A 23,939-nucleotide genomic window follows, 5' to 3' on the forward strand; every position below is an offset into this window, starting at 1 on the left:
CATAAAGAAAGTCCAAAACCTGCAGGAAAGCAATAGCAGTATGCAAAGGATACAGACTGAAAGGGGAACTGGAAGAGTGCAAAAAATACTCACCCTTTTATAATTTAAGGTGTAAATATAAAGAATAGTGCAAGTAAAATTTCAGTTGTCATTCTTAATATACTTTAATAAGATAGAAGTACTAGTGTTTGATCAGTAGGGTGTTGTGCTGGGATTCAGAGGGGTAGTGGGAGGGGCAGTGCTCTTTCTAGGCTGGTTACCATAGTTACAGATTGTACAACAATGTTATTTGGATGTTACTAGGTGTGCATCCTGTACAATGATAAAAGAGTACCCCATAGGCATTATTTGTTTGATTTTTAACTAGAAATGAAACACTTATAATTAGTAGAACATTTTCTACCAGAGCCTATTCTTACGTACAGTCATCACTCTTATAGTCATGATCACCATTTATCCAGTTTGACCTTAGCTGGATACATTTTAACTGCCCTTTTCTCAATTATAAACTGCATTATGGTTCTAATAATTTAAAATAAAATTATTTTGAAATATGCAGTGATCATTTCACATAAAAGCGTGTATTAGGCTAGAGACAGTAGTTCCTGTTGATGTAATCCCTTGTGACTTGAGGCAGTACATGTTCCTGTTACTCTCCTAGTGAATAATCTGTCAACCTTGCAGTTCTGCTACCCTGATCCCTCATTCAGGACATTTCTGAGTGTGCCCAAGTGTAAAGGCTGTGTTTAGTAACACTAGGCGTGCAAGTTGCCTTGAGCAAGATGTTTAACTTCCTTGTGATCTTTGGTCTGAAATGTAAAAGGAACTTAAGTACCTGAGTGCCTTAGTGGCTGTGAGACACAGGTGTGTGGACTATGTGTGGTGTGTAGTGTGGTGGGCAGTGGAGTTCATGTGTGTTATTGCCTCAGAGGTTTCTTTTGTTTGGGTATGTTTTGTTGAGGATCTCCGCATATGTGAGTGTGAGTTGTGTAGGTGTGGGTGGTGTTAGAGGTGTGGTGTTTGTGTTGACAACCTTCTCAGCACCAGATACTGTCTTGCAAGGGAGAGAGCATTGACTCTAGGTTCTTAATGTAATTGCATCTCTCAAAAATTGTGTTCCCATGTGGCAGTAGTAGAGGGTTGTCAGTGGACATGAGGCAGTTGCTATACTGTATCAGGATGCCCATATCAACCAGACTAGCAGGAGAAAACATAGGAAATTGTCCATCCATATTTGTCAGAAACTGAGGGAGAGAGGCCAGAGAGATCTAAGAGGGTAAAGGGTGGAGGGTCTAACAGTAATACTACTAAGTGACCACACAAGTGCTGCTAAAGGAAAATTTGTAGCTGGAATACCTCACAAAGGGTTAAAAACAGTACAGCTGCATCTTTGGATGCAGCAAACCTGTATTAGTCTGTGCTACTCAATTTAAGTGTTAAGAAAACAGTAAAACTCACAAAAAAACACAGATTAACCACTACAGACAAAAAACAGAACTCACAGTATGAAAAAATAAAGTTAAACAGTAATAAAATGCAGTAAAATGCAATAAAACAGTAATGAATTGCAATAAATAGCAATGGAATACAGTTAATCAGTAAATTTGCTGTAAAACAGTACAAATGAGATATATTCGCTCACAATCACAACAGTAAACAGCAGCTCAAGTAAAGTATAAGGCTATCGACAAGCAGTAACATATGCAGCAAACTAAATGCAGTTGAATACCAAAGCACAAGCAAAATGAAGTAGGAAGAGGCACAAGTTTGTTTTCTAAAATGTTCTGGGAGCCATTTAGCTTTGGCAAGAGTTAGGCAGTGGTTTTCATTATTAATGATTCATTAGTAATGAACCAGCAGATTTTATTGGAGATGGTTTGTAAGTTGGTGACATTTTTCTTTGAGGCTGCAGCTATAATGGATAGTCCATATTTGAGCAATTAATAAGCAGTTATCAATTGCTTTCAATCTTTTCAACTTTGTTTTCCATTCTGCATCCTCCCTGCTCTGAGTAAACAGTCTTTGAGTCTCCCAAGCTGTAACTGCTCTTATTTGCCCATTCTGTCATGTAAACTCCCTCATCCATGCACAGCTTGGAGCAGTGGATGTTTTCAGTTCATAATTATCTGGCCAGTAAGAGTAGCGGTAAAATCCCACCTTACCACCACTGAATGGTTAATGACCACAGTTTAAGTAGGAAACAAAAGTGCAAAAACATTAATAACCACCAAACACTTTGATATTGATACTCACGAATCAAAACAGGTTGAACAAATTCAATAGTTTCCAATAGTTTATCTTTATCTTTCCATTATCTGTAAGAGTACAACCATTCATGCAGCACTCTATGATGTTTCTACCTAGTGAGGAGTTCAGCTACGTAGATGTCCGTTACTCACTGTACTATCCATCCTTCTAACTTCCATGTGGGTCTTTTCCATACCTATATCTTTGTCACAGAAAAAATTTACTTTAATCACAAAAATGCATTTCCTACCTGTTACTGTTAAGTTGTATTCCACACATTCATGTCCACGGTTATAATCATATCGACAAGTATAATTTCCTGTATGACTTAGCTCAGCTGGGAATATGTGGAGGTCTTTTCTAAACAGTGTAATGCCTGTCAGTTCACATTTACTTGAACTCATATTTCCCTCCGCTCTCCAGGCAAAAGAACAGTTGGATCCTTCTTTGTTGTCAAATTTCCAAAATACAGCAATGATCACTTCTAGCGTGTGATTAGTGCAATTCAGAACAACCTTCTCTCCAATGACTGCTGTCACAAATTGCATACCTGAAGAACAAAAAAGTAAGAAATATTTGTAAATACTTCACAATAAGCAAATGGATTCTGATAGAGTGAAACACAGAACTTCAGGATGAAATGTATTTGCAGCCCCTAGTTTTTACTCCCTGCACTATACTAGGTTAACTGGTAGACCTAAATTATGGTGCCCTGCCAAAAGTATTAAAACAATTGACTACAGCTGTAATTAACTCATGCAGACTGGCAACAGAAATATTGCAAACACATCTAGGGCTACAATAACCTATGGATATTATTCTGTGAGAAAATGTAAAGAATAAACTCAAAATAAATGTTAAAACTTCATCCACGTCCTTCTATTAGGTTCCGTATGTAATCATGTTTTTGATGGGTGCTTGGGGGTGCTAGATCAAACTTTAATGACATACTTTCATTCAGTTATGTTTATTCAAAATTTTTTATTTTGCAACATTATTGAATGCAGAACCAAATTATTCCTTCATATTATGCATCCTTAATGATTAAAAGTTTAGAAATTTTCTACAAAGAGTCACATTTATGGATACCTGGTTAGGAAGGAGCCGTGCTGGAAATCCAGGACTGGTTAAGCATGTAAGCTGGGCAGGCAGCTTGATGTTGTGTGGCAGTTGGGAAGAAGGGCATAAAAATCCTTAATTTCTGCAAGCTTCATAACACTTAAATTTATCACATTTCTTCACCCAGTTGTTCCTTAGCAATTTTTATTTAACATTTCCTATTTCCTAAGCAACTGTTCACCCTCTTTATTGGTTATTAATGCCCACAGTCTCTTGCACAATAGTCAGCATCCCTCCACCCCGACATGCACTGACATTTCCTGTCTCCCTTTTTCATTCCATTAGTGATCTCCTCCCCCAGGTTTCCCTTCTTCAGAACATTTTGAAAATGTTTAACCATATAATGACTATCACAAGGTAATACTGCGGTGGTGGTGCTGCGGTAGTGTTGTCGACTCACAGCAAGACGTTGTCCGTTACCACCTTTTCCCTGGATGAGATACCCTTACTAATGAGGTGGGCCATGCAGAAAGCTTTCTGTAAATGGAGGCAATATGGTGGTCAAAAGTCAGTTTGCTATCAACCTGGGTGCCCAAGTCCCTCATGACTGATTGCATGCTTAGGACCTTGATATTAATGTAAGAATTTGTGGAGACATCACTCTCCCCAAAGGGGATGATGATGCATTTTTTTGACATTCAGTTTGAGGGCATGTTTCTGGCACCAGTCATTTGTTTGGGTGAGACCCTCTTGGAAGATGTCCACATCACTAGTGAAAGTGATGACAGCACCCAGCTTGTAGTCATATACAAACTTGGTCAACCATAGCCCACTAGGTTTGGCCTGCACCTCAGAAAAGTATACTCCAAACAACAAAGGCCCCAAGACCAATCCCTTGGGCACACTGCTCATTATGGGTTGACTGCTTGAGGTGGCTTCCCCTATTTTGACTAGGTGGGTTCTATTAGTGAGCCAGTTTGCTATCCAGCTGGTAACATATGGATTGATGCCTAGCTGAGAGAGTTTATCTATTATACCAAGTGGGGAATATTATCGAAGGCTTTGGCCAGGTCAAGGTAGGCAGTGTGCACTGTCTTCCCCTCATCCATGGCTTTGGTGGCTGTCTCAAAGAAGTCGTCCAAATTTAACAGGCATGACCTCCCCTTGACGAAACCAAACTGCATGGGTTCAAGTATTTGGAGGTTGCCAATGTCCTTGTTAATGAGGTCCATGATAATCCACTTCATGGCCTTGCAGATCAGGCTAGTTAGGCTGATGGTCCTATAATTCCTGGATCAGTGAACGCTCCATCTTTGTGCAAAGGGATGACAGTGGATTTCCTCCACTCAGCTGGGGCAAAGCCGGTACTCAAGCTTTGATTGAATAGGGTGCCTAATGGTGCTGCAAGTTCCTGCCTGAGTTCATGTAGGATGCAGCCTAGGATATTATTGGGTCCCATGGAGGCTGGGGAGGACGTCAGGTGCAGGGGATGTCCTGATTTACTGATGGGGGGACAGAGGGGTGAAGTTTTCACTGAACCTGTCTGCCAGCAGATTGGCTATATCTACGGCATTTGTGTATGTTTTGTTCTTGACCACCAGTTCAGAGCAGATTTGGGTGTTACCTTTGAGACTGCGGACATATGTGAAGAAAGCCTGATGACTGTCTTTAGAAAATGTGGTCAGTTTGGACTCGAAGTTTGCTTTGGAGGATTTCACTAGTGCTCTTATTTGCTTGTTCAGGCTACGGAGAGATTGCTTTCAGTTAGGCACCTGCTCCTTCTTGGTCCTCGACAGCAATTTTTTCCATTTATTATAGAGTTTATTTACTGCAGATATCCACCAGACAGGTTTACTTTTCCTTGAGGAGGATGATTTTGTCCTGTCTGGTATTCCTGATTCCATGCAACTATATAAATGCTCATATAGTACTTTGATGTAGGTTTGGACATATGTGCTAGTTCCTATGAATGGGGAGGGGGCTGCAAACCTGTTAATACCTTCCCTCAGTAGGTTGTAATCAGCTTTGGAGGAGATTTTTTTGTTTGACCCTAGCTGGGGGGGGGGGGGGTGAGATGGTGAAGTAGAAAGTGACCTCTTTGTGGTCGGATATTAATATGGAGGATGACATTGTAGGGATGCTCCAGTGGTTACTCATGTTGGTTAATACCAGGTCTAAGATATTTTCACCCCTTGTGACCGCATGGCATTGCCTAAAAAAGGCACTATGAGGGAGGGAAGAGCCTTTGCAAAGAGCCTGAAGCCCAAGGGAGACAGATGCAGGCTATCTCTGGCAAAGCATCATGGTTTGCCAATCATGTTTTCCTAGGCTGTCAGGTACTGGAGCCCCTTGGAGTGACACCAGAAAGTAAGACAATTGTTAAAGTCAATCATTTTCTGTTTGTATTAAGCCATCATTCTGGGTGACGGTAGAATGCTGATTAAGGCTGGGAACATACCCGCCTGTGACATATACTCAGCAAGCTCGATCATGTCTCTCTTCATATAGCCCAGGGAGGTACGGCTCAAGTAGTTCACACCAACATGGACTATGACAGTGTCATAACACTACCTGTTGTTGAGAGACATGAGTACATAGGTGATATGGAAGATTCTGGCACCTGACAAACAACTAACCGTGACTTTCACCTTATCCAGCCTGGTGAGGGGCACATCTGTGTGTCTCACAATGGAGTGTCCTATGACTAATATGCTGGGTTTATGTTTAGGCCTTAGTGGCTGTGAGACACAGGTGTGTGGACTATGTGTGATGTGTGGTGTGTAGTGTGGTGGGCAGTGGAGTTCATGTGTGTTATTGCCTCAGAGGTCTCTTTTGTTTGGGTATGTTTTTGTTGAGGATATCTGAATATGTGAGTGTGAGTTGTGTAGGTGTGGGTGGTGTTAGAGGTGTGGTGTTTGTGTTGACAACCTTCTCAGTACCAGATACTGTCTTGCAAGGGAGAGAGCATTGACTCTAGGTTCTTAATGTAAAAATTGTGTTCCTATGTGTCAGTAGTAGAGGGTTGTCAGTGGACATGAGGCAGTTGCTATACTGTATCAGGATGCCCATATCAACCAGACTAGCAGGAGAAAACATAGGAAATTGCCCATCCATATTTGTCAAAAACTGAGGGAGAGAGGCCAGAGAGATCTAAGAGGGTAATACTACTAAGTGACCACACAAGTGCTACTAAGGGAAAATGTGTAGCTGGAATACCTCACAAAGGGTTAAAAACAGTACAGCTGCATCTTTGGATGCAAACCTGTATTAGACTGTACTACTCAATTTAAGTGTTAAGAAAACAGTAAAACCCATAAAAAAACACAGATTAACCACTACAGACAAAAAAAACAGAACTCACAGTATGAAAAAATAAAGTTAAACAGTAATAAAATGCAATAAAACAGTAATGAATTGCAGTAAATAGCAATGACATACAGTTAATCAATAAATCTACTGTAAAACAGTGCAAATGAGATAAATTCGCTCACAATCACAACAGTAAACAGCAGCTCAAATAAAGTATAAGACTATCGACAAGCAGTAACATATGCAGCGAACTAAATGCAGTTAAATACCAAAGCACAAGCAAAATGAAGTAGGAAGAGGCACAAGTTTGTTTTCTAAAATGTTCTGGGAGCCATTTAGCTTTGGCAAGAGTTAGGCAGTGGTTTTCATTATTAATGATTCATTAGTAATAAACCAGCAGATTTTATTGGAGATGGTTTGTACGTTGGTGACATTTTTCTTTGAGGCTGCAGCTATAATGGGTAGTACATATTTGAGCAATTAATAAGCAGTTATCAATTGCTTTCAATCTTTTCAACTTTGTTTTCCATTCTGCATCCTCCCTGCTCTGAGTAAACAGTCTTTGAGTCTCCCAAGCTGTAACTGCTCGCTTACGCTCTTATTTGCCCATTCTGTCATGTAAACTCCCTCATCCATGCACAGCTTGGAGCAGTGGATGTTTTCAGTTCATAATTATCTGGTCAGTAAGAGTAGCAGTAAAATCCCACCTTACCACCACTGAATGGTTAATGACCACAGTTTAAGTAGGAAACAAAAGTGCAAAAACATTAATAACCACCAAACACTTTGATATTGATACTCACGAATCAAAACAGGTTGAACAAATTCAATAGTTTCCAATAGTTTATCTTTCCATTATCTGTAAGAGTACAACCATTCATGCAGCACTCTATGATGTTTCTACCTAGTGAGGAGTTCAGCTACGTAGATGTCCGTTACTCACTGTACTATCCATCCTTCTAACTTCCATGTGGGTCTTTTCCATACCTACATCTTTGTCACAGAAAAATCTTACTTTAATCACAAAAATGCATTTCCTACCTGTTACTGTTAAGTTGTATTCCACACATTCATGTCCACGGTTATAATCATATCGACAAGTATAATTTCCTGTATGACTCAGCTCAGCTGGGAATATTTGGAGGTATTTTGTAAACAGTGTAATGCCTGCCAGTTCACATTTACTTGAACTCATATTTCCCTCAGCTGTCCAGACAAAAGAACAGTTGGATCCTTCTTTGTCAAATTTCCAAATTACAGCAGTGATCACTTCTAGCATGTGATTAGTGCAATTAAGAACAACCTTCTCTCCAATGACTGCTGTCACAAATTGCATACCTGAAGAACAAAAAAGTAAAAAAAATATTTGTAAATACTTCACAATAAGCAAATGGATTCTGATAGAGTGAAACACAGAACTTCAGGATGAAATGTATTTGCAGCCCCTAGTCTTTACTCCCTGCACTATACTAGGTTAACTGGTAGACCTAAATTATGGTACCCTGCCAAAAGTATTAAAACAATCGACTACAGCTGTAATTAACTCATGCAGACTGTCAGCAGAAATATTGCTAACACATCTAGGGCTACAATAACCTATGGATATTATTCTGTGAGAAAATTTATTTTTATTTATTTATTTATTTCAGTTTGATTACCGGGAAAGTCCACTGGGCCAAGAAGTGCCCATTTTCAGTGGAGGCCCGGGGAGAAAAGCTCCAAGAACAGTATAATACTATATAGGTTACACAATGCAAATAAAGGTTACAAAGTAAAAATACATACAATATAGTTTGTAAAAACAAGTAGGGTTAATACATTTGAGAGTTGCAGAGAACTTGATGGCAGATTTGTTTTTTTTTTCTTTTTTTCTTTTTTTAATCAATATTTATATGCTTACAGTCACTTAAAGTCTGCTAGTTGTAGGTATTTTGAGAAATTAGAATAAGTATGAGAGTATAGTGGAGTAGGAGTAGGGGTGCTTAGTTAAGAGTCCCTATGGAATTTAAGTGGGGTGAAAGCAGGAGCATTTCCATTTGGAATGTAAAGAATAAACCCAAAATAAGTGTTAAAACTTCATCCACGTCCTTCTGCTAGGGTCCGTATGTAAGCATGTTTTTGATGGGTGCGTGGGGGTGCTAGATCAAACTTTAATGACATACTTTCATTCAGTTATGTTTATTCAAAAGTCTTTATTTTGCAACACAATCGAATGCAGAACCAAATTATTCCTTCATATTATGCATCCTTAATGATTAAAAGTTTAGAAATTTTCTACAAAGAGTCACATTTATGGATACCTGGTTAGGAAGGAGCCGTGCTGGAAATCCAGGACTGGTTAAGCATGTAAGCCGGGCAGGCAGCTTGATGTTGTGTGGAAGTTGGGAAGAAGGGCATAAAAATCCTTAATTTCTGCAAGCCTCATAACACTTAAATTTATCACATTTCTTCACCCAGTTGTTCCTTAGCAATTTTTATTTAACATTTCCTATTTCCTAAGCAACTTTTCACCCTCTTTATTGGTTATTAATGCTCACAGTCTCTTGCACAATAGTCAGCATCCCTCCACCCCCGACATGCACTGACATTTCCTGTCTCCCTTTTCATTCCATTAGTGATCTCCTCTCCCAGGTTTCCCTTCTGCAGAACATTTTGAAAATGTTTAACCATATAATGACTATCACAAGGTGGAGTTACCATCTCTCACATGTTTTTCCACTTCTTGGGAATTTAAAGCTTCTTTTGTCAGGAAATCCCTTTTTGGTGAGTATTTGTTAGGTATTTTGAATGATTCTGACCTACAACATATTCCTGAAGTATATTTTCCTCATAGACAATTCATCTGGAGTTTTAAGTTCAGTCAATACCTGTATGGTCTTTTTTTTACCTGGCAACTTAGGAGGGGGAACATGTGACCACTGTCAAATTTTACTTAACCCAGTTTAATTAATGTTTGCATTCTGTCTAGTAGTACACAAAGCTGTAAATAAATGTGAATCTTCATTTCACAACAGCAAAATAATGAGTCTGTCCAGTCATACTGCCAAAGATTTCCATGGTTCTACATCTAATATATGCAGTTGAGAAATCATGCAGATCTTTATAGACAGGTAAACACCTACACAACATTCTAAGACACAGCTATTGTTTCACTGTACTTGGGCAAGTGTAATTTTCAGAGCATACAGGTATGTTCCACTGTAAGTCTGTCCTTGTTTCCATTTGTTGTGGGTACCCACAATATAAATATGCATGTCATGTATTGAAAAGTTACTCCTAGTTAGTTGTACAGCTGAAAGCTTCACAGTAATGTGGGGTGCATTGAGTAATATCTATTGGATAATTTTCATTGTCAGATTACTTATGGTAATTACATGTTCCTTGTAAAAAATATTTACCTATCTGTCTGTCTGTCGGTCTGTCTGTCTGTGAGTGTATAATGAATAATCACAAATGCGATTGAATCAGAAAACAATGAAAGAACTCATCTGCAATTACCATTATCACTAGCTAAATCATCTAAAAAGTAATCTCAAATGTAAACCAACATCTTAAATTTGTGATTACCATAAGTAAAACAAAAAACAACTTTTATGTGGGGGGATTTGGCCTGTACACCTCCACTGTGGGGACTGCACCACCACTCCCCATGAATTAAATATACAAAATGATGGGCCTCACCTGATGAGTCCCGAAATGTGGGGACTGAATGATCAAAAATCCAGGCTTACATACACTAAGTAAAGGGTTTACATTTCTCAGAATATTCTCTTTTATCCAAGGTATGGAGTTTTTTGAGTTGGTATATAAAAGGTTGGGGGCATGAAGACCTTGCTCCCCATTTCTGGGACTGCAGAGGTGCTTGCCCGCTGTAATTCACAATTTTTCAGAAAAAAAAGAGCGACATATTTATTTATTATTTATTTATTGACATTTGGTAACTGGGAAAGTCCGACTGGGTCAAGGGACCCATTTTCAGCGGAGGCCTGGGGAAAAAAGCTCAAGTACAGACATCAACAGATAATCCGATATAATGTTACAATACATTAGATACAAGAAATATCTTAACATTGCTTCAGGATGCAATCAGACAGTTTAGAGAAAACAAAATATCAATACATCATTTTAAAGGGCATATATCTTACAAGTATGTGTTATACAAAGGAGTAGTTAAGACAAAATGTCTGGTAGGGAAAAGTGGAGAAAGGATTAAATACTTTATAGGAAGGTAGTGATGAAGTGGTGGGGGTGGTGGTGATGGGGTGAGTGTTATGTTTGACAAAGACAGGTCCAAGAGTTGTAGAGGTAGTTCTTTAGAGTGAGCTTGAAATTTTTGGGCTGTTCAATTCTGGTAACTTTATTTGGGAGGTTGTTCCAGAGTTTAGCTATGTTATACGAATAGAGACATTCGCCAGCTCTTTTTTTAGGTTTGTATACATCTGTAAGTAGCTTATTATTTGAGCGGAGATTTCTAGTGGGGGAGTGGGTGTGCAGGATGCCTTTTAAGCCTGGACAGCTATCAGACTTGTATATTATTTTATGTGATGTAGATAGTTATAGGTAGTTGAGATAATGGGGGGATTCCACTGAGATTAGTTCCTTGAGAACGTTGCAGTGATGAGTATGGTAGGGTGAATTAGTGGCGAATTTTGCAATTTTATGGTAACAAGACTGAAGTTTAGATTTGAGAAAGGCATGCAGGTTAGTGAAAATGGGAGCGCCATAGAAAAGGGAGGGGATAAGACAGGTATTTGCCAAAGTTTTTTTGGAGCTTGGGTCCAGCAAGTGTTTTTGTCTGTGGAGAGTTCCTAGCTTGAAGTGTGTTTTTTATGGCATTAAGAATGTGTTGATCATATGAGAGTTTGTTATCTATGGTGACTCCTAATAATTTGGCATTATTAACAATTTCAATCTCGGTATTGTTATGGGAGTATATTTTGAATTCTGATATGTTGGTTTTGGGAGAAAAAAGTAAAAGTTTGGTTTTGTTAGGGTTAAGCAGTAGTGTGTTGTTTAGCCATGACTCTTTGGCAGTAAATGTGCTCTATGTTTTTTTCAGTAGATCAGGAATATTGTCAGAGGAAGTGAATATAGTTTAAACATCGGGGTATTGAATTAAAGTTGCTATGATGACAGGTTGTGTGAAGGTTATTAATGAATATTTAAAGAGAAGGCGTCCCAGGATGAACCCCATGTGGAACTCCTGTTTTGTTGTTTTGATATTGAGGTAGGCAGCCTTGCCATTTTGCACACTGTTGTCTATTGGTTAAGTAACTGCTAAACTATTGTGTGTAGGTTGGTGAGCAGCCTACTGCTGTCAGTTGCTGGAGTAGTTTGCTGTGTGAGACTGTGTCAAAGGCCTTTGACAGGTCTAACAGTGTAACGGATGTGTGTAGGTTGGAATCCCTAGAGTTATTAACTAGGTCTGTGAAAAACATAAGAGCTGTTGTGGTACTGTGGGTTGGCTTGAAGCCATGCTGGGTGGGTGTAAGTAGATTATTATGGATGAGGTGATTGAATATGTATACATTTTTGAGTAGTTTGGAAAGTGGTGAGAGGATGGAGATGGGTCTATAGTTTGTAAATTCTGTGGATTGCCCTCCGTTGTGTAAAGGGGTTATGATAGATTTTTTCCAGAGGGTTGGGACATACAATTCAGAGACAGACCAATTAATAAGGATGCTAATTGGAAAGGTGATAGTCTGCAGCAGGTTTTAAGTATTCTGGTGGAAGGCTGTCTGAGGAACATGAGCATAGTTTAAGTTTGAGGAGAAGTTTATGTATTTGTGAGGTGGGAACAGGTTGAAAGGAGAGAGGAGGAATTGTTGGACTTTGGTTGGAGGTGGGTGAGGTTTTGAGAGTGTTGGGAGTTGTAGACTGGTTAAGGCTTGTGATTAGTGATGTGATGCTATCTATGAAGTTGGAATTGAATATGTTAGTTATTTCAGATGGTGTTTTATTTGCATTTGGAGTAGGGTTTTGAGTGGTTCCAGGGGAGAATATTGTTTTAATAGTTTTCCAGAATGTTTTAGGGTTGTTTTTGTGGCTGGTTAGTTGCTGAGAAAAGTAGTTTTTCTTATCAGCATTTGTTGATTTTTTTTTTAGCTGTATTACTTAGTTGCCTGTATTTTTGCCAGTTTGTATCTGTTTTACTTCTTTGCCAATCTTTCCAGGCCCTACCTCTAGTTAGTAATATTTGTTTAGTTGATTTGGTTAACCAAGGTGCATGATTAGGTTTTGTTCTTTTAGTTCGGAGAGGGGCTAGGTCAATAAGGGTACCTTGGAAGGTTTTATTGAAATGGTTGATGACCTCGTCAAAGGTAAAGTTTTTAATGGGGTCCAGTTGATAGATCTTAATATACTGTTAAATAGGTCCTGACTAAATGTTGTTAGTTTTCTGGATGTCTTGTAAGTGTGGGTTTTCTGCTTTTGGGAGGTGGTTCTATTGGTATAAGCAGGGAGATGGTCACTGAGTGCATTAAGTAGGGTGTTGGACTCACAGTACTTGAGAGGGTCACAGACCAGGATCCAGTCCAGGTCTGAGGTTAGGATATTATTGTGTATTCTACTAGGTAGTGTAATTAGCTGTGTAAAACCATGAAGTTGGATACTATTTGCTGGTGAGTCTGTGGAAAGGTTTAGCCAATTGATATTGACATCTCACATGATGACTGTTTCATTGGAGATATTTTTGGATACCCAAGAGAGAATGTTTTCTAGTACTGGAATATTTTGGCCTGGGGGAATATACACTGTTATGATACAAAGTATTTTTTGGTTATTGAGCTTTAGTAATGCAATGAGAATGTCTGCATTACCAAAGGTGGGAATGTATTTGGGGTATGGAAGGATAGTATATTTGCTGGGATAGTTTATGGCAATACCTACTGCTTTATTCTTGCTTCTGTCCTTTCTTATTATATTATAACCAGGTGGGAGGAGTTCTTTGTCTTTGATATGTGGCATGAGCCAGGTTTCAGTAAGTGCAACTAAGTCTGGGGAATACTGTGTTAGCCATGCCTGAAATTCTGTTATTGTGTTGCATAAACTGCATATGTTTAGTGTGACTAGCATCATATGTTTGGGGGCTGTTATATGGAGTGGAGTGTGGTTTTGTGGGGGTCCAGGGTTGGGTTGAATGTCTCCTGATAATAGTAGAGTGACTGGTAGGGAGCTGGATTTATATTTATATAGGTAGTTACAAAGATGTTTTGTTTTGATTTTAGAATGAGTTATGTGAAAAGGAGGTATTCTGATTCTGGGAAGAGGAGTATTTAGGGTGATAATAGATGAGGTATCATCTACAGATTGCAGTGGATAAGTGAAAATACAGCCTTGAGAGTTTGTAGGGCTATTGTACAATGGAGTTAAGTAAGGAGGAAAAGCTGTCAATGATGACAGGAGACATTATGGAGGCAAATAGAGTAGGGTGAGATGTTCATGTTGGTAGTTGAGGTAAAGGAGTAGCTGTTTCAATTAAGTAGTAGTACTTGTGGTATAAATATTTGAGAGGGGTAGAGGATGGAGCCTGTGGGGGGAGCTTAGGAGCTAGGAGCACTAGTGTATATGGAAGATAGTAAGATGAGGGGTTGGGAGTAAAAAGGTTCTAGTGGACAGGAAGGGGTGTGGTGTAAGGCTATGGGTGTATCCTGGGGTTAACGATAAAGGAAATGATATGGGGTGGGTGGGAATGGGGGTGGGTAGAGAAGCAAAGTGAGCCCGAGCGTAGCGAAGGCGAATGGAGTGGGGCAGACCCAGGTCTCAATCTGCTATGGAAAATGAACAATCAGTTAGCTTCAGTTCAAAGACACATAGTGAGAGCAGGGTAGAGGCTAGAGTAGGAATGGGACAGGGGAAGAAAAAAAGAGTAGTGAAACCTTTCAGGACTGTTAGTAAGGTAATAGTGCAAGGAAGGAAAGAAGTTCTGTGGTAGGTCCTCAAACATCTTGGGAAAGGACAGGCAAAAACCTTGTAATTAAGTGGTGATAGAGAAGGGGATAGATATGGGAGGTCGAGAAAGCTGAGGCACGGGGAAATTTAAAGGTCCAGCAAGGCTAATATAGTAACCATTGGTAACAGTGAGAGGAGATGGCTAGGAAGATATAGAGAGAGGTTAATTAACTGGGGAAGCAGTTAACAGAGGGATGCAGACCAGCATAATTATCAAAACACAATAATTGTCACTTAGTGTAAAAGCATTAGCTGAGCAGCAGTTTCATAAAAGAAGCACTGATTCTAACATAACAGTTTAAGTAGCAGATTGAAGCACTAGACATTAAAATACTTCCTACAGCAGTTGCGAGGAATGGCAATTGTTACAATATTTTACAACATGTGGTAGGTATTACTGCAGCTGCCAGCTGCTAAATGGCAGAATACATACACAGTCTTAATGCTCCCCTCTCTACAAGTATTTCAGCCAAAAACAAACTTTAGAAAGCAGCAAAGGTCAGCGACTAAATACTTTGTTATTTAGTGAATATTAGAAAGCTACATGTTGCAAACACGCTATCTACTATGCCAACGGCAATTGTTACAATGTTTTAAAAACACGTGATAGACATTACTGCAGCTAACATTCACTAAATGGTAGAATACAATCACCTTTTTTAATGCCCCTCTCACAGCAAGTAATTCAGCTGAAAAATATACTGTAGAAAGAGGCAAAGGACTGCGGCTAAATGCTTATTATGTAGTTAATATTAAATAGCTATTTATTACAAACATGCTATCCACTATGCCTAGAGCACGTTTCATTCAGGGCATACAATAATTTGGATAGTTCTGATATTTGTATGTAGTGTGCTTTCTGGCATGGGGAACAAATTAAAAATTGCAATGTTATCTAGGTAATGTTATTAGGAATATAGCAAGACACACAGTGCAGACATATCAAATTACAGTAATCTTCTGTCTAGTTATAGCTTAACATTCAGTAAAAGCAGTAAAGGCAACACTATCAATCACTTACAAGCAAGAACGCTTCAAGCAGGGGCATGCAGCAGCAGGAGCTAATGCCAAGATTCAAAGATGGCGCCCTAAGAGATAAGGGGCCAATAACACCTCCATTCTGGAAGTTAGGTAAGGGGGAGGAGAGATAGGACAGGAATCTAGCAGGTAGAGAAAGTTAGGTAAGGGGGAGGAGAGATAGAACAGGAACCTAGCAGGTAGAGAAATGGACACCAGACCCGGGACTCGATCTGCTATGGAAAATGAACAATCAGTTAGTTTCAGTTCAAAGACGCACAGTGAGAGCAGAGTAGAGGCTAGAGTAGGTGTGGGACAGGGGAAGAAATGATGCTTAATATGTGGTCATCTCCTTTATTTGTTTTAACTTTTTTTGGTCATTCATGACTTGGCAATTTAACTCTCAACATTTCAATTGGGAACAAAGAAACAAAGAAGCACCTTAAAATCCTAGGTTATTGGTCTCTCTTGGAAAAGAGGGGATTGCTGTTCACAGGTGGAGGTGAATACTTGTCTCAGGTGTAAGAGTTGAAGTATCTTGCACTTTTCTTGAAGAACGAGAATAAAGGGGGCTGGGAGATTCACTGACCAGTAGCTGTAGCAGCAGCAGTGTCAAAGGCATTCAAAAACTCTCGCTAACACTGACCAAGGCAGGTACTATGAACCTCTCTTCCTCTGTTACATAGCAAGTGACCTTATCTTTCAAAGCAGGACTGAAAACCAACCTACTTAATGGGGCCCAAGAATCTAGCTTCCCTAATCAAGACTGGCATCCAAGCAACATAGTAAACTCCTAAGCATAGGAAAAGGAATGGGAGATATATATTATAGACAGACAGATACATAGACAGACAGATATATATATATATATATATATATATATATATATATATATATATATTAGCTAATATGTAATCAAACTTGGGAAAGTCTGTCTGGGTAGATGCCCATTTTCAATGGAGGCCCAAAAAGAAAAGTACAAAGTATTGCAAAAACATTTTAAGAGTAATAGTTTAACAATATTCAGAAATAAAACTTAAAAAGTTCCAAAGTATTACAAAAACATTTTGAGAATAATAGTTTAAAAATATTCAGAAATAAAACTTGAACAGCTACAGTTTAATTAAACTAGATTTGACATAATGTGATAACATTGGTTAAAAAATAGATACGTCGTATATGAAAATGAAATTATAGCCAGTTTGGGTAAATTAAAGGTAAGTTAGTATAATAGTAACAGGAAATGCAATATGAAGTGAAAGGAGAAATGATAGAAGAAAACACATGTGAACGTGGACTAAAACTTTTGTTTTTACTCTTTGGATGTACAAATCATAGCAAGAATTCCAGACAAGTAATCACAGGGACCATAAGATGCCTAGCCGTATATACCTTAAATAGAAACACTAAGAAGTCCACTTTTCCCTTTTCAAGCACTTAATAGTACTTACTTCCCTCAAAAAAAGGAAAACATATGTACCAAAATCATTATTCACTTATATAGTTTAATTATCATTTATATACTTTACTTTTTTATTCTTACAAGCACATCTCTCAACTTCTTTGTCTAAGAAATCTGGACAAAGCCAACAAAAGTGGAAGGACAAAGGACCCAAACCAAGAACAGGTTTTAAATATTGTTGTTACAATCTTATAAAGTTACTAGAACAACAGGTTTTGCATTAACATGCATTTTCTGAAGGATATGAAGTCCGAAACTCAAATACCTGACACTATTTAGTGACTTCAATCCCCAATGATTAGCCAGAAAAACAGAAATATATATTATAAATATTATGAGGGCCAGACCAAACATATGAGGCACAAATCTGGACATTCTGTAAAGATCTTGACATTTGAGAATTATGTTTACAAGACATTATAAATTAATTCTTATTTTATTTGTCAGAGGGTTAAAAGTAGACTCTTTGTGTCCCAATATACTTGAATAAAATAGAAAAACAGATAGATAGCATGACAGATAGGCAGACAGATAAAAAGTAATAAGGCAAAATAAGTTTTAAAGAAATCAGTGAAATAAATAGTTAAGCAAAACAAATATAAAATCCATGAAAGGAAATATGCAACACCTCTCAAAATGTGGTCCATCTGGTGTAGAACCTGTTAATGATAAATGTCCAGTATTAAGGTATTCAAGTAAGGCATGATCTGAAATCCCCTAATCCAAAAAGGTAGCCACACTGCACATTAATATGGCACTACAAAGTCTATGTGTAACACGAGGTCATCTGTGGAAGGCCAACTATTTCTTAAGATTTATACTCATTTGTATAACAGCATGATAAATTTAAGGAGCCTTACCAAAAATTGTGCCATCATTGCCTTGGAGAAACTGGTACAATTAAGCATTATAGAAATTAAAAGACCCTGTAACATGGTGAAGTAATGCAATATTTAACCCATATAAAGGAACTTAATTAACTGTCTGACAGTCCAGTAGGAGTAGTGGCAGTATTAACTTATTCAGGTCTAACACATCTTTTTTGTATACTTCCGTTAAACATGCATGATTCCTTGTGGCATCCTGACATTTTTTAGAGCAGATTTATGACTTACCAATTTATAAAAGGTAGAAAAATAAATGGCAACATTTATGTAGCAAATTAACACTATGATTGGTATCTCACAGTGCTAATATTAAAGCTGTTTCTATTTTTTCTAGTTTACTATTTCTATTCATATCTTCATAATTGAGAGAGCTACATGGCATTTAAGGACATGATTAAAATGCCACGGTGACAGACAGAAAATATACGTCACTGTGCATATATAGGGTATCATACATCACTGTGCATATATAGGGTATCATTCTTCGTCATCGCCTTAGCTGGAAAGGCAATCTGTGCAGGTCATGCCTAAGTGCAACTTTGTTGTGATTGGTAGCGACCAGCTGCACTTAGATGTGGCCACTTGCAATCAAGTTATGCAAATGAACATTTAATGAGATGGAAATTGAAACCGCTTCATAACCTCTTATGTCAATGAGCCCCTTTCCCATGTGTTTTATTGCCTACTTGGAAGAGGGAATACAGACATTGGTAAACATAAAGAGGTGAAAAGTTCTGGTTACCATAAAGTTATTATAACATATAATATAGGCTCCCAGGCTGTTCAGAAGGTTATTGAAAGTAAGTGGAATTTGTTATGGGCCAGTGGGGATAATTTCAATAGACTTGGAAACAAACCAAAAATGACAGAAGCTACGAGAAAGAATGGAATATTATATAAATAAATCCAGTGTAATTGTGATTCAAAAGAGGTTGTATATGTTGCATTACGTTAAATGTGTTCATATTTTTATATAGGTAAAATTGAATGAACGTTGATAGAGAATATATGAGCACAATTATGATACGAAAAAAAGAAATATGTACAGTGCCCTCTTTAAATATGTTTAACAAAATGCAGATATTTTTTCAGGTTTTTGGTGCTTGACGAGGTTGTACATGATCAGGAGTGAGGGGTTCCATGGAAGGAGAGACAGGAAGCTCAAGAGCTCCAATGACAGTTAAAATCCTGTGCCGGAAATAATCCAAGTCTTAATGAAAGTCTCTCTATTGGTAATAATTTGAAGATGAAGCATACTGTGTAAGTATTATTTTATATACAAATATAATCTTTATAAAGCAAGCAAGTACTTACCTCTGAGTCAACCTCAGTTCATGGCAAGACTAAGAGTATTTTCATGGCATATTACGGAAGTAGTTTGCCATGACTTTGACTTTCTTCCACACAAATATTGCTGCTGCCCAGTTGATGCTTCAGCCAGGTTTTGGGCCCAGGTCTACCAGTTGGTAATCTTGCACCTTAAAAAAACAGTGAAAATACTCCTCCAAACTCCACAAAACAAGGCAAAAGCACGAAAGCGAGGACCAATGCAGGCTGAGATATATTCCAAATTTATTGAACCACAAAGACACGAAGTAGTACACCACAGAATCTTGCACCTTAACCTTTAAGTTATCAAGACAGGGAAAAGGTCTTTTACATATCTGTCTGTGTCTCTCACACACGTGCGCACGCACACATGCGAGCAGAAACAGATATGTAAAAGACCCTTTCTCTGAGTCTACTTCATATGATCGAAAGACCATTTGACCTAGATCCATCTGATTGAAAACCAGTATTCAAGGCATAAAACTGGGATTTGTCCCCCTCCCCAATGTCGTGCGACCCTGGAGTTGGTATATATAGTTGGGGGTGGGGGCAAAGCCCCCCACCCAGTTTCCTTTAAAAGAAGGAAAATAAAGCAAAGTACAGATTTTAAATGAAAATAGGTGGGGGCTGCGCCCCCCACACCCCCCTAACTATATATACCAACTCCAGGGTCGCATGACATTGGGGAGGGGGACAAATCCCTGTTATTTGCCTTGAATACTGGTTTTCGATCATATGAACTTTCCATCAAATGGGTTTAGGTCAAATGGTCTTTTGATCATATGAAGTAGACCTGTGTGTGTGTGTGTATTATTTTATACAAGTGTTTCAGTGATATCTTCATACTATTGATTATTACTTGGAGGCAATCAGAGTGATTGTAATTGGTTATGGAGAAGTCATATGACATTAAGATTATATATATATTGTATGTATTGTTAGGTTGTTCTGATGAAGTCCAATAATTGTGGAGGATGAAAGCACTTAACTTTTTAAAGTTTGTTACTAGTGTAATAAAAGAAGTTGCTGCTGTATTTAAAGGCATTTGAGTTCATAGTTTGGTTGTAGAAGTGCTTTTTCATTCTTGTAGCTTTTGTTTCCAACAGTGAAATATAACATTTAAAAAAAGAGCTTGAAACACGACCTATCTGGACCACTTGAGTCACTTTTCAATTGTAGCATTAAGAGGCTTTGTACCACAAGAAGAGAAGACTGCAGCAGTTGTCCCACTTCACAAGGGTGGACCATCAACTGACCCTAGAAACTACAGACCTGTTAGTCTGATAAGTCTAATATGCAAAGCCATGGAATGAATTATCATGAAAATGATCAACAAAGACAAAGGCAGCCTTCAGACACTGATCCCAACCAGCTTTGTCAAGGGAAGATCATGCCTAGTAAACCTGGTGGACTTCTTTGAGAAGGTTTCCAAGGCAATGGATGATGGATGGGGAGAAAATGGTACCTACCTCCAGCCTGGACCTGGCAAACAAATTCAATACTATACTCCACTTGAGTATAGTTTACAAACTCAATGAACTGGGCATAAACCCCTACATAACTCACTAGATTGCCAGTTGGCTCACAGACAGGACTGAGGATGTCAGGACTCGTGATGCCACCTTCACTAAGAGACCAGTGGAGTACCTCAGGACTCTGTGCTGAGACCGCTCCTATTTGGCATCTGCTTCTCAGAGGTAGGGCCTTTGGCTGACAAGTCTGCAGATGACTGCAAATTGGGAGCTGTCATAGATTCCCCCATGACACCTTACAAGAGGGTCTAATACATAAATGACTGGTGACAAAGTCATGGACTAAAACTCAATGCCAAGAAATGCATTATAGTTATAGTGCCTTTTGGGAAAACTGCCACCCAGGCTAATTACACCATTGATAAGACACGTTTTTAATAGTTGACCTGCTAGTCAGGGATCTGGGAACATTTGTAGACAGTAATCTGGCTTTTGACCAACATGTGGCCAAGATCGTAAGAAAATCATTCTATGTCACCAAGCATGGCATACAGTTCCATGGAAGTCATAGTGCCACTTTATTCGGCCCTTATCTGACCCATCATTGAGTGTAATGCCACCTTTGGCTTGCACCTGAACAGACATATGCAACAGTTGGAGCACCCACAAAAGTTCCATATCAGGAGAATCCAGGGAACAAACAGATTGTCTTTTACAGATCACCTTAATTCCCTGTCTCTATAATCTGACTCCTACAGGTAACTGAGAGGCAATCAATGCCTGGCATACAAGGCATCCTTAGATCCAGCTCTGATGGACCCTTTGTACATCCACAAAATGAACAGCATCAGGACTACTAGATCTAAGGATTTAAAATTTGCTTGTAACATAAATAAGACTTGCTGACAAGACATATATCTATCTCAGAGGATCCCCATGCTCTGGAACAGGCTACCCATCCATGTGAAGCAGGGCCCATCCCTAACCCTATTGAGGTGTAGCCTTGTCCAATAGATTGGATATTGAAAATATACCCTGTGTCTGGCCCCCATATGTTAGATAGACAGAGACCGACACTAATGCCCAAACGTATAACCCCCTCAAATAACTTCTATAAACTTCCTAATTAATGCTTGTGATACATATTGACACAAATGGGTTGGATTGCACAGCTAGGCTGATATAGGCCCTGGTGGTCATGACTTAGTATATAGCTATGAACTTGAACATTCAGATCATGTATTTTATTTATTTATTATTTTATATTTGTTGACCGGGCTAGTCCAGCTGGATATATGTCCATTTTCAGTAGAGGCCCGGGGAGAAAAGCTCCACAAAAACACAGTATTATTTATATTATATGACAGTTTTTACAGATGCAGGTACATTACAGATTTTAGCAATTCTTTACATTTCCTTACATTTCTGCTTACAGAAACTTAACACATATCATATATGGATAGTTACAAGAAGATATTTATAATGATATTAGATTAATATATAAAAGCACACTCTCTCTATGGTTAACAGAAAAGCAACTAGTTTATACAGGCATAGTGATAAGTACTTTAGTAGTAATACTGCTTTTGCAGTAACATTCATTAGTTAAGAATTGTGCAGGAAAGATATGAATTAGTAACAGGAAGTAACGTGTGCATGTAGGTATATATCGGTACAGAGTTCCATCGTGCAGTTTAGGTGACATTCACTTCCATTAGAAAGGAAAACTGTATTGCATTTCTAATGGTATGTTCTGCTGTCTTCATAAGTTTTAAAATTTTTTTTTGTCTCATTGGTCCTCATCTGCACTGGCTTGGTCCCCAGTGCCCCACGTCCATGCTGGGTCTACCAGCCATCCTCCTGCCCCAGGACTTTCTCTGGTATTGGTGGGGGCTGGTTGTGCATTATAAGAGTTTTGTGCAGGCTCAGATCATCTTAGTGCCCTACCAATTCCTTTTCCACTCCCCCATGCCATGCTCATTGAATGAATCCAAGATCAACTCCTCTCTTTGGGCAATCCCTCTCCTTAAGAAGTGTATCAATGAACACTCTCCAACATAGGATGGGCACACCAATCCCTGCCCAGAAACTCTGTCAGTTGCCCAAGCTTTTTTACAGATATTTAAAATAACTTTTTTTCTCTTATTTACCAGGAAAGTCCGACTTGGAACAAAGCCAATTTTCAGCAGAGGCCTGGAGAGAAATCCTCCAGATGCATGTTTTTGCAACACAAGAGGAAACCGGAGCATCCGGAGAAAACCTACACGAATGCAGGTGGACATGCAGACTCCACACAGAAGGCACTCTAGCTGAGAATCAAACTGGAGAAGCTCTTGCTGAGGTGACACAGCTAACGCTGCACCACTACTTACTGCACATCAGATTAATTCCTTCCATCATAGTCCCCAAACTTTATGTTATTATAAGTAGTAACATTCATCATCTGTGCAATGCACAGGGTGAAGTGGCAACAGTGCTAGTGTTTCAGGTAGGATTTATTGTACTATTGCAATCATATATCCCTGTGTAGTAGGCCCAAACTACTGTTCTATACTTAAAAAGTAATACTGTTATACATTGTAGTCTGCAGATCTACCCTTTTTTACTTTTTTATTTTTTAAAAGTAACATCAGTCATGTCAAACAGATGCTGCTCAGTTTTACCTTGTGATATTTTAAATAGTACCATTGTGCACTGTGACTTATAATAGATCATGTGTGTCATACACAATGTCCCCAAAGGATACTGTAGGTGATGATACCCATGATCATGTGGAAGTGCTGGCATTTGATAGTGTGAGTGATGGTGCCTATGATCATGAGGAAATGTCGGCATATGATAGTGTCGGTGATGGTGCTCGGGATCATGAGGAAGTGCTGGCATGTGATAGTGTGGGTGATGGTGCCTGTGATCATGAGGAAGTGCTGGCGTGTGATAGTGTGGGTGATGGTGCCCATGATCATGAGGAAGTGCTGGCATGTGATAATGTAAGTCATGGTGCCTGTGATTGTGAGGAAGTGCTGGCATGTGGTAGTGTGGGTGATGGTACCTGTGATCATGAGGAGATGCTGGCATGTGATAATGTGAGTGATGGTGCCTATGATTGTGAGGAAGTGCTGGAATGTGATTGTGTGGGTGATAGTGCCTGTGATTGTGAGGAAGTGCTGTCATGTGATATTGTGGGTGATTGTGCCCATGATTGTGAAG

The 23,939-nt window shown here is 38.8% G+C and overlaps 2 protein-coding genes across 2 annotated transcripts in view; both read right to left on the minus strand.

The window, feature by feature from the left end:
- The window catches only part of LOC122802004, a 360,864-nt gene extending 357,158 nt beyond the window's left edge, over positions 1 to 3,706 (minus strand). Inside the window, exons 1-2 of the mRNA XM_044071752.1 lie at positions 3,622 to 3,706; positions 2,498 to 2,797 (exon numbers count right to left, since the gene is read on the minus strand). Coding sequence (XP_043927687.1) covers positions 2,498 to 2,797; positions 3,622 to 3,706 — 385 coding nt within the window. The remainder of the gene's footprint in view (positions 1 to 2,497; positions 2,798 to 3,621) is intronic.
- A 3,825-nt stretch (positions 3,707 to 7,531) lies between these two features.
- LOC122802006 overlaps positions 7,532 to 23,939 on the minus strand; it is a 216,607-nt gene continuing 200,199 nt past the window's right edge. Inside the window, exon 2 of the mRNA XM_044071753.1 lies at positions 7,532 to 7,953. Within this exon, the coding sequence (XP_043927688.1) occupies positions 7,532 to 7,953 (422 nt within the window). The remainder of the gene's footprint in view (positions 7,954 to 23,939) is intronic.

Source organism: Protopterus annectens, chromosome 5.part0, assembly GCF_019279795.1.
Source record: "Protopterus annectens isolate FY-2018-M chromosome 5.part0, PAN1.0, whole genome shotgun sequence".
Taxonomy (NCBI): domain Eukaryota; kingdom Metazoa; phylum Chordata; order Ceratodontiformes; family Protopteridae; genus Protopterus; species Protopterus annectens.